The sequence below is a fragment of the Aotus nancymaae genome, unplaced genomic scaffold (assembly GCF_030222135.1).
Source record: "Aotus nancymaae isolate 86718 unplaced genomic scaffold, 86718_ANA_hifiasm-v0.15.2.pri h1tg000067l, whole genome shotgun sequence".
NCBI classification, from domain to species: domain Eukaryota; kingdom Metazoa; phylum Chordata; class Mammalia; order Primates; family Aotidae; genus Aotus; species Aotus nancymaae.
In genome coordinates this window covers 17,149,456-17,160,811 of record NW_026988482.1, presented here as the reverse complement: position 1 = coordinate 17,160,811, position 11,356 = coordinate 17,149,456, and the positions used below count along the sequence as shown (strand labels likewise).

Here is an 11,356-nt window from a genome sequence, read left to right as displayed (position 1 = left end):
ATAGTTCTTTACACAGTAGGGACTGAAAAATGAGGCAGCAAAGTGTATTGAAAAGAATGTAGACTTGGAGAAGAGAGGCTTGGATCCAAATACTAAGCACTGTCACTTATTAGCTAAGTCATCTTGGGCAAGCAATTTAACGTAAACCTTATAGTGTAGCTAATACCACCACCTTCTCTCTCTCTCTCTTTTTAATTCTCTCTCTTTTTTAATTAAGAGGTAGGATACTAAAGTGGCTATTGCATAATACTGAGCAATCAGCAATTAGTAATTTCATTATGGATAGTCCTATACAATCTAGAAACCTGCACAATCATATATTCTTACAAAAAAATCACTTATCAAGAACATCCAGAAAACAATCTTATAAAGATTTTAATACATAAATGACATCCTTTTATAACCACTTGATATTTTACGACATGTGACTATTTGGCAAATACTTCAAAATAGCTTACACTGGGGTTTTGTAAGACAATTTCTGAAGCTTTTGAGATTTTACAGATTTCTTCTAGTATGTTTATGTTTGGTTAACAATCTACAATATTTAGTATAACAGCAATTGTGTGTGTGTGTGTGTGTGTGTGTGTGTATTTCAATGTGTTAACATACTCTGTTGCCTAATGGCTCCTGAATTCAGTTATAAATTACATGATGCTTCAAATTGTTTCAAGAATTTGTTAGCTTGTAAAATATTTTTTTCTTTCAAAATTCAAGACACATTTAACATATGGGTTTTACAATATAGTTTATTAGCTGTTCTCCTCTTCTTCATAAATGGAATGGATAACGATAATTCTTTACAAACCAGTACTCATTTAAGAAACTGTAATGAAGAGGTTGTCAAAACACATATTTAATAAACAACTCCAAAGAGCATTGGGAAGCCAAATATTATTAATATAAAGGACCAGAGAAATTGATTTCTGAAATCATTTCTACCTTTCACTAAGATTTCCTAAAATTGCTCACCATGAGGATTTGTGCAATTCTACTGCAGAGCAGCGGATGAAAGATGTCCGAGGGGAAAACACACACAAATGGGGCTTCTGCCTGCCTTCCTATTAATAAAAGGAGAACTAGAAGGAAAGGGCAAGGACCGAAATCAAACCTAATGACAAGGACAACAGTAGCAATAACAACAACAAAAAACCCCAGGGACCATTTGAAAACTTTTGTAGGAAAGAGGAGAATATGCCCATACTTTTCCTTATAATCTAATTTCCCTAAATGTTTCTCCTCACGCCCACCATGCCCCCATTTTCAGTTCACATGATTAAGGAAGATAAGTCTATTCAATTAATATTTAATTTAAAAACCAAACAAAAAGTTAGGAGTAGGTGGTAAAAGAAACAAAATATATTTTAAATATATATATATATATGTTTGTGTGTGTGTGCAACTATGTAAAGAAAATAATTCCCATAGTTACAGAGTTTAAAGAAAGGTTTATATATATATTTATATATATTTTATTATAACAAAATAGGCAGCTATTGTGGGTAAAATATTCAGTAAAATCTGACTCCTAAGGATACATTTTAAGTTTTAGGCTATGAATTGGACTCCTTTGCCATTGCCATTATGGTTACTACATCACCACTGTAATGTCTGTTTCGTCTGTATTTATATCTAGGAAATTTTCTCAACCTTCTGTGTAAAAGGTGAACTTCCTTAGCACCTGAACATGGCCTCAATTCAGAAAATGTGATGATCATTATGTATGAACAACTTCTGTAAGACACGATAGTGTTGCTCAAGTAGATGAAAAACACTTAAACGTTGTTATTCCTAGCAAATGTACTAGGAAAAAAGAACCCTCAAAAAATAAAGACTTTAAGAACTCTTAGGAAAAATGAAATCCCTTATGAAAGTTAACTCAGACATTAATTTTGAAATTAAAAAGTATGTCTTCCTTATTTGTCTATAATGAAACAATTGCTTTGATGATAGAAGTTGAGAAAAGGACTTGAGAATACTACATTGGCCAAACCATGCTATTAAACTTAAGCGTGCATAGTTGCTCAAAGTCTACTAAATCACTGATTAAAACCACTTTTTCATTTGTATTGAAATTTGAAAAGAATGTATATAAAGCTTTTCAGAAAATCTCTTAAAGTTACTTTCCCTTAAACATTAAGGAATTTTACCACAATTTCTGCGTCTCCCCAAATTCTTAATAGCTGATCAGGGCATTCCATCTTTAGTTCTGAAAAATGGCCACTAACCAATAGTGACATTAAATAATACACATGATATAATTTGAAGGAGACACTATATGTAAAAAATAAGCGCAACTGCAGACCATGATGTGTGGGATATAATTCACCATGAAGTAAGTACTGAAGAAAGACTACAGAGGAAAGGGCAAAGAGATGTCAAAGAAAATGGAATTGTGGAAAAGAGAAATAGAGAAACATCAGTTTTCATAACTTTTCTTTTGCTGGAACCCAGATGTAAGAACCAGACTGTTCTTCTATGATCTGTTTCACTTGGTTGTAAATGTCTTCCAGCGTATCTCCCTGTACAATAGCTGTAATGATAGAAACAAAATCAGAAATCTCCATTAATTGTCTATTTTTGTCATTACAATTACTGATCTTTGAAAAAGTTACTCATGCAGGAAGAATCACCATTTACGCACTGTTTGCTGGAAAAAAAAAACAGCTCACTTCATTAATTTTCCTATTTGTATAGTATAAAATTTTTATCTTAAAAATGGATCACAAAGTAAGATTTGGTGACCTTTTCTTTTGTTCTTTTACCATCTGAGCATATATTAGTTTTATTCTTTTAAAACAAATTATTTTCTTAACTTTCCTGATTTCTCCATAAATGTAGAAAAAAGGAAACTGGGTACAATCCCACAGAGAGGATGATGTGTGGATACTTTTTATTTTTTGGGTAGGATCGTGGGGGAAAAGAGCTGATTACAGGTTGATACTACTTTCTTCAGTATGCTAGCATGTCAGGTACTGTAGTGTAGGTGAACTGAGATATATAAGCTGGCTTGTTAGTGGTTAGAGACTTAACAATCAATGTTTATTTGCTGCCTGAAATAATGTATGAAAAAACGAGTAACAATTACTAACAACTAAGTCTTTGGAAACAGCTGAAGCCCTTGATGTCTGTGAGGGATAAGGATCAGTTTAAGAAAAACAAACGAACGAACAAAAAACACAAAGTATCACTAGACAACACTAAGCATGAGTAACTTTTTAAGAAGAAAGAAAATGTTTATGGTTGGGCATGGTGGCTCAGGCCTGTAATCCCAGCACTTTGGGAGGCTGAAGTGGGAGGGTTGCTTTAGGCCAGGAGTTTGAGATCAGCCTGGGCAACATAGTGACACCCTGTGTTTAAAAAAAGAAAAAAAAGTTAGCTGGGCTTGGTGGTGTGTGCCTGTCCTTTTGGCTACTTGGGAGGCTGAGACAGCAGGAAGATGTCTTGAGCCCAGGAGTTCACATTTGCAGTAAGCTATGACTGTACCACTGGACCGTACCATTTGCCTGTGTGATAAAATCAGGCCTTGTCTCTCATAAAAAAGTTTACATATAAATGAAATAATTCAGAATTGTAAGTTAAGTAAGTCACTTATTAAACTACAAAAAGATGCCCAGTGATTTGGAAGCACACCATAGATGTACATTTCCACAGTCTGAAACACTGAGCATAAAATGTCAAAGGGAGATTTTTAAATAACACTATTTGGTGCCTGAGATTATGTTCATAGAAGAAAGAAGTTGTATGTATGTAGGAATGGCTTATAACATATGTAGCTAAGAATGCCCGAGTAATCAAAAATTTTAAGTAACATAATATTCGCTAGTATCAGTTTTATGAGAGTTCTACATTTTGAGCTAAATACCGACATGCTTCAATGTCCCTGAAGACTCAGTTCATTTGACAAAAACACTTGGTTTGTGGGTTTGGCATCTTGATGCACTCCAACAGCACAGGACAGAATCCCAGAGCATTTCATACTTTAGGCTGACAACAGCATGCAAGGATTCATTTCAGGAGAAAAGAGCTAGTCAGGAATTGACTTGGGAAACACACATTTTGCTTACTTTTAAAATTCATTAATAGAATGGCTAGTAAACCAGGATATTCCTTAGGAAGAAACTGGTAAAGCATAAGGCTGCAGACACCTTAACCATGTGATTAAAGCTAGCACCACAAGTAATGGCACAAGTAGACATCATAAACCTTCTTGTACAGAAAGAGATACATCTTTACTTCATTGATATTCCTGCCCCAAATGCATAACCTAAATCTAATCATGAGAACACGTCAGATAAATCCAAATTGAGGGAGGGACATTTTATGAAAGAACTGGTCTTTGGCCACGTGCAGTAGCTCACACCTGTAATCGCACCACTTTGGGAAGTCAAGGTGAAGGTGGGCAGATTGGGTGAGCCTAGGAGGTCGAGACCAGCCTGGGCAACATGGCAAAATCCCATCTCTACAAAAAATACAAAAATTAGCTGGGCATGGTGGCTCTAGCCTATAGTCCCAGCTTCTCCTGAGGCTGAGGTGGGAGGATCACTTGAGCCTGGGAGGTGGAGGTTGCAGTGAGCTGAATTTGCACCGCTGCAAAACCCTAGCCTGGGCAACAGAGACAGACCTTGTCTCAAAAGAAACAAACAAAGAACAAACAAACAAAGTTTTTACTCTTAAAAAATGTCAGTCAAGGTCATGAATAACAAGACTTGGGAACTATTTCAGATTAAAGTACATTAAAGATGTGATAATTCAATGCAACATGTGACCCTGAACAGATAATCCATTTTTTCCATTTTCCTCTAAAGGGATTAGAAGAATAGTAAAATAAGAAGATCTACAGTTAGATGAGATAATATTAAATTTCCTGATTTTGATAATAAAAACTATGATTATATAAGGAAATATCCCTGTTTTTTTTTTTTTTTTGGAAAATACACACTGAAAATACACAGGTAGAAGTAAAGGGGCATCTACCTAAAACTTACTCTCAAATGTTTCAAAAAAAATTATAAATGTGGTAAAATGTTAACACTTGAGGATTTGGGTGTAGGGTACATGAGACTTCCCTGTACTAGTCTTGTAACTTCTATTTAAGTCTGAAATTAGTTTGAAAAAAAAAATAAGAAAGCAAAAGGCTTACAAAACTATGACTCTTACTGATGCTCAGTGTGAATGTCAAATACAGGCTGATATTATTTCAAACAAACAAACAGCAACAACAAAAATGTCCAAAGACTTGAGGAGCAACTTAAAGGACAAACTAAGATGAGAATATTGGTGAACTGCTACCTACTCTTTTTTTTTTTTTTTAAACAAATAATATTTCAACAGATTAAAGGGCAACTAATCTTTGACAAGGGTCCAAGAATACACAATAGGGAAAGGCTAATGTCTTAAATAAATGGTGTTGGAAAATCTGAATATCCACATGCAAGACAATGAAATTGGACCCTTATCTTATACAAAATTAACTTGAAATAGATTAAATACTTACATGTAAAACCAGGAACCATAAAGCTCCTAGAAAAAAACCTAGGGAAAAAAGCTCCTTGACACTGGACTTGGATGATTTTTTTGGAAAGTACCGACAAAAAAGCACAGGCAGCAAAATAAAAAAGAATCAAGTGGGACATCAAACAAAAAACCTTCTACACAGCAAAGGAACAATCAACAAAATGAAAAGGTCATCTATTGAAGAGGAGAAAATAGTTCCAAACCATGTAATTTATAAGGGGTTAATATCCAAAATATATAGGGAACTCATAGAACTCATTAGCAAAAAAACAAATAATCCATTTAGAAAATGGGCAAAGAACTAGAATAGACATTTTTCCAAAGAAGACATACATATGGCCAACAGGTCAGTAAAAGGGCTCAACCTCAATAATCATCAAGGAAACAGAGATCAAAACCATAATGAGGCCAAGCGTGGTGGCTCACTTGAGGCCAGGAGTTCAAGACCAGCTTGGCCAACATGGCAAAACTCTGTCTCTACTAAAAACACAAAAATTAGCCAGGTGTGGTGGTGAACACCTGTAATCCCAGCTATTCAGGAGGCTGAGGCACAAGACTTGCTTGAGCCCGGGAGACAGGGTTGCAGTGAGCTGAGATCATGCCACTGCATTCACAATGGGTGACACAGCAAGGCTCTGTCACGAACAACCAACCAACCAAATCATAATGAAATAATCACTTTAGACCTGTTTGGATGGCTGTTATCAAAAGGATAAGTGATAACAAGTTGGCAATGGTATGAAGAAAAGAGAACCCTGTACACTGATGGTGGGAATATATATTAGTAGAGCTATCATAGGAAATAATGTGGACATCCCTCAAAAAATTAAAAATTGAACTACTATATGATCTAGCAATCCCACTACTGGGTATACATCCAAAGGAAAGGAAATTGGGCTGGGTGCGATGGCTCACACCGGTAATTCCAGCACTTTGGGAGGCCGAGGCAGGTGGATCACTTGACGTCAGGAGTTTGAGACCAGCCTGGCCAACATGGTGAAACTCCGTTTTTACTAAAAATAGAAAAATTAGCTGGGTGTAGTGGCATGTGCCTCTAGCCCCAGCTACTTGGGAGGCTAAGGCAGGTGAATCAACTGAACCCAGGAGGCAGTGGTTGCAGCAAGCCGAGATCATGCCACTGCATTCCAGCTTGGGCAAAAGAGAGAGACTCTGTCTCCAAACAAACAACAACAAAAACCCAAAGGAAAAGAAATTGGTATGCTGAAGAGAAATGTGCACTACTATATTCACTGCAACATCATCAATAACAGCCAAGATATGAAAATAACCTAAGTGTCTGTCAAAAGATGAATGAATAAAGAAAATATTGTAGGCCAGGTACAGTGGCTCACACCTGTAATCCAAGTACTCTGGGAGGCGGAGGAAGGAGGATTGCTTGAGCCCAGGAGTTTGAGACTAGCCTGGTCAACATAGCGAGACCCTGTGTCTACAAAAATAAAAAAATCAATCAGTGTGTGGTGTTGCACCTCTGTAGTCCCAGCTACTAAGGAAGCTGAAGAGGGAGAATTGCTTGAGCCCAGGAGGTTGAGGCTGTAGTGAGCCATGATCATGCCACTGTATTCCAGCCCGGGCAATGGAACAAGACCCTGTCTTGAAAATGAACAAAAAACCAAAACCAAACAACACCAACAAACAAATACAACAAATGTATCAAATACATGTGTGTGTGTGTGTCTGTGTGTATGGTATATATACAACAATGGAATATCTATTAGGCCATAAAGATGGAAATCCTATCATCTGCAACAACCAACATGAGTGAATGTGGAGGACATTATGCTATATGAAATAGGCCACACAGAAAAGCAAATACTGTATTTCATTTACATGTGGAATCTATAAAAGTAGACCTTATAGAAGCAGAGAGTAGGATGGCGATGTACCCTTTCACCAACATCTCCCCTACTGCAGACTGCAGAGTAGGGGAGATGTTGGTGAAAGGGTACAAACTTTCAGTTATGAGTAAGTTCTGGAGGTCTAATATATAGCATAGTGACTATAGTTAATAAAGAGTACATCTTAAGCATCTTCCTTACACACACAAAATGGCAACTGTGTGAAAGACATGTTAATTTGATTGTGTTAATCAATTTACAATGTATATGTTTATCAAATCACATTATACACCTTCAATATGTACAAATTTTGCCAATAATACCTCGACATGGCTAGAGAAAATGGATCAAAATTTATAAAGCATAAGAGAAAAATCAGAGTTTCATAGAATAAATGATATCTAAATCTATTCTTCTTTAGTCAAGTGTGAAAATTCCTTTTTGCTGTTCTAATCAATAACCTAAGACACATTAAATCTGGATTCTCCAGCACCACTGCCTAGGCTAGATGAATTTCCCACAGGATACAACCACTGACCTTAAGGGTTTATTCTGAAAATGACAGTACTAGTTACTACTGGTAGATGTAGGCATAGTTCAAAATCCACTTGAATGGATCAGTTCACATGGCTTCAAAGCAAAATTCTATAATAAAGAGGACTGTTACAACATTGTTCCAACCTGTGAAATGTTCAGTAAACTCCTGTTCCAGTTTCATGGCTCTCTCAAACGTTTTTCTGGCTTGTTCTTCTGTTAGACGCTTATTCATTTCCCTATGCAAATAAATTTAGAAATTGATAATTACTACATTATAATACTTTAAAAAAAAAAGATGACAAAGGAGACAAGACATATAAAACAGAAAATCATGAAAAGTTGAATTCTGTTGAAAATATATGAACATCATTAAAAACTTGAATCATTTTGGCTGTTTCTAGGATTTTAAAAATTTTAGACAGAGTTTTGCTCTTGTTGACTGGGCTGGAGTGCAGTGGCGTGATCTTGGCTCACCGCAACCTCCGCCTCCCGGGTTCAAGTGATTCTCCTGCCTCCACCTCCCGAGGAGCTGGATTACAGGCGTGTGCCACCACGCCTGGCTAATTTTTGTATTTTTAGTAGAGACGGGGTTTCAAGATGTTGGGCAGAGGCAGGTCCCAAACTCCTGACCTCAGGTGATCCACCCGCCTCGGCCTCCCAAAGTGCTGGGGTTTCAGGTGTGAGCTACCAAGCCTGGCCTGTTCCTGGGATTTTTGAAAATAAAAATAATAGGCTCGGTGTGGTGGCTTATGCCTATAATCCCAACACTTTGGGAGGCAGAGGAGAGCAGATCACATGAGGCCAGGAGTTCAAGACCAGCCTGGCCAACAAGCCAAAACCCCATCTCTACTAAAAATATAAAGATTAGCCAGGCATAGTGGCACATGACTGTAATCCCAGCCACCCAGGAGGCTGAGGCAGGAAAATCGTTTGAACCTGGGAGGCAGAAGTTGCAGTGGGCCGAGATCGTGCCACTGCACTCCAGTCTAGCTGACAGAAAGAGACTCTATTGCAAAAACAAAAATAAATAAAAATAAAAATAAAAACTAGACTCAGTCACTGAACATACTGCTGTATACTTCGAATGCCAGAGGGTTTTAACAAGTTCTGCATTGGCTCAGTGTAGCCAAAAAGCTATTAATTAATTTATGACAGTTTGACTTTGATGAAAATTTCATATTAAAATGACTTACAGATCTACCTATCAGTTTATAGAAAATACGGAGACACACGTCCATATAAATAACACCATCAGAAGGTAATCAGAAAATACAGTCTGGGAAAATCTCTGTAGAAGAAATGACCTGGTTTCTATCACAAATAAATGGGAGGTGGGGTTGAGGGGGGTATAAAAGAGAGAGATGAGGAGAGAGAAGCTATAGGTTAAACAACTTAACCAACTGCCATGAACAGATCTTATTTGAAATTTTATTCCAATAAACAAACCGAAGAAACATAAACAAAATTTAAGAAATAACCAGCAAAATTTGAACTATATCAAAGAATTATTATTTTAAGTATGATAATCAGTGATTTTTTGAAAAATTGTCTTTCCAATATACAGTGATATACATAGACAAAATGATATGAACATCTGAGACTTGTTTCAAAATAATCTGGAATGAAGATGTAAGGAGATGGGTGTGAGTGGACAGATGAAACGAGATTGGTCATAAGTGGATAATTATTGCTGCAGCTACATATGACAATTTATTCCCAACTTAAAGGAAAGCCTTCCATATTTTGCCATTAATTATGATGTTTGCTTTGATACTTTATAGAGTTACTGTCTAGTTTTCCTTCATCCCACCCTACAAAATTCTCTTCAGCATTTCTTGTAAGGCAGGACTACAGGTAATGAACTCTCTCAGTTTTTATCTGGGCATGTGTTAATTTCGCCCTCATTTTTGAAGAACAGTTTTGCCAGATATAGGATTCTTTGTTGACAGTTAAATTTCTTTTTTTCTTCAATGTTTTGAACCCACTGTTTTCTGGACTCCAAAGTTTCTGATAAAAGATCTGCTGGTGGGGTGCGGTGGCTCACACCTGTAATCCTAGCACTTTGGGAGACTGAGGCAGGTGGACCATCTGAGGTCAGGAGTTTGAGACCAGTCTGGCCAACATGGTGAAACCCTGTCTCTACTAAAAATACAAAAATTAGCCAGGCGCAGTGGTGGGAGCCTGTAATCCCAGCTACTAGGGAGGCTGAGGCAGGAGATTCACTTGAACCTGGGAGGCAGAGGTTGCAGTGAGCCAAGATTGCACCATCGAACTCCAGCCTGGGTGACAGAGTAAGACCCTGTCTCAAAAACAACAATAAACAAGCAAACAACAACAACAAAAAACCTATGCTGCTAGCTGGGCATGGTGGGTACTGTACACACACCTGTAATCCCAGAACTTTGGAAGGCTGAGGTAGGTGGACCACTTGAGCTCAGGAGTTCAAGACTAGACTGGGAAACATGGCAAAACCCCGTCTCTATAAAAAAAAATACAAAAATTAGCCAGGTGTGGTAGTGCACATCTGTAGCCCCAGCTACTTGGGAGGCTGAGGTGAGAGGCTGCTTGAGCCCAGGAAGTTAAGGCAGCAGTAACCTGTGTAAGCAGTAAGCCACGGTACTCCAGCCTGGGTGACAAAGCGAGACTTAGTCTCAAAAAAAAAAAAAAAAAAAAAAAAAAAAATCTACTGATACGTCTTATTGGGAATCCCTTGTATGTGGTAAGTTGCTGCTTTCAAGATTCTCTCTGTATTCTGACAGTTTGATTATAATGTGCCTCAGTGTGGGTATCTAAGTTTATCCTGCTTGGAGTTCATTGATTTTCTTGAATGTTTACATTTGTGTCTTTCATCAAATTTAGGATGTTTCTGGCCATTATTTCTTCAATCTCTCTGCCTTTCTCTGCCTATTCTCCTTCTAGGACCCCCACAATGTGTATACTGATTACCTGATGGTGTCTCACAGGTCCCTTAGGCTCTGTTCCCTTTTCTTCAATCATTTCTCTGTTTCTCAGACTAAATAATTACCATTGTTTTATCTTTAAGTTAAATTTGTTGATTCTTTCTTCTGCTCAAATCTGCCTGAATCTCTCTAGTGCATTTTCCACTTCAGTTATTTTCAGCTCCAGAATTTCCTTTTGGTTTCTTTTTAGATTTCTTTGTTGATATTTCCATTCTGTTCATGTATCTTTTTCATCTTTTTTTCCTTTATCTTTTTGGAGACAAGGTCTCCTTCTGTTGCTCAAGCTGGAGTGCAGTGGTGTGATCTTGGCTCACTGCAGCCTTGACCTCCCAGGCTCAAGAGATCCTTCCACCTCAGTTTCTAATGTAGCTGGGACTACAGCTATGCGCCACTATGCCCAGCTAATTTTTGTTTACTTTAGTTTGCTCTTGTTACTCAGGCTGGGGTGCAGTGGTGTGATCTCGGCTCACTGCAACCTCTGCCTCC

General features: G+C 37.5%; 1 protein-coding gene across 21 annotated transcripts in view; it reads right to left on the bottom strand.

Moving 5' to 3' along the window:
• Positions 1-731: 731 nt before the first annotated feature.
• Positions 732-11,356, bottom strand: part of DLG1 (discs large MAGUK scaffold protein 1) — a 262,697-nt gene continuing 252,072 nt past the window's right edge. For all 21 annotated transcript variants that reach the window (XM_064366954.1, XM_021676123.2, XM_021676118.2 and 18 more), the window contains 2 exons: positions 8,055-8,146; positions 732-2,533 (listed from right to left, as the gene is read on the bottom strand). In XM_064366954.1, coding sequence (XP_064223024.1) covers positions 2,427-2,533; positions 8,055-8,146 — 199 coding nt within the window. In that variant the 3' untranslated portion in view covers positions 732-2,426. The remainder of the gene's footprint in view (positions 2,534-8,054; positions 8,147-11,356) is intronic.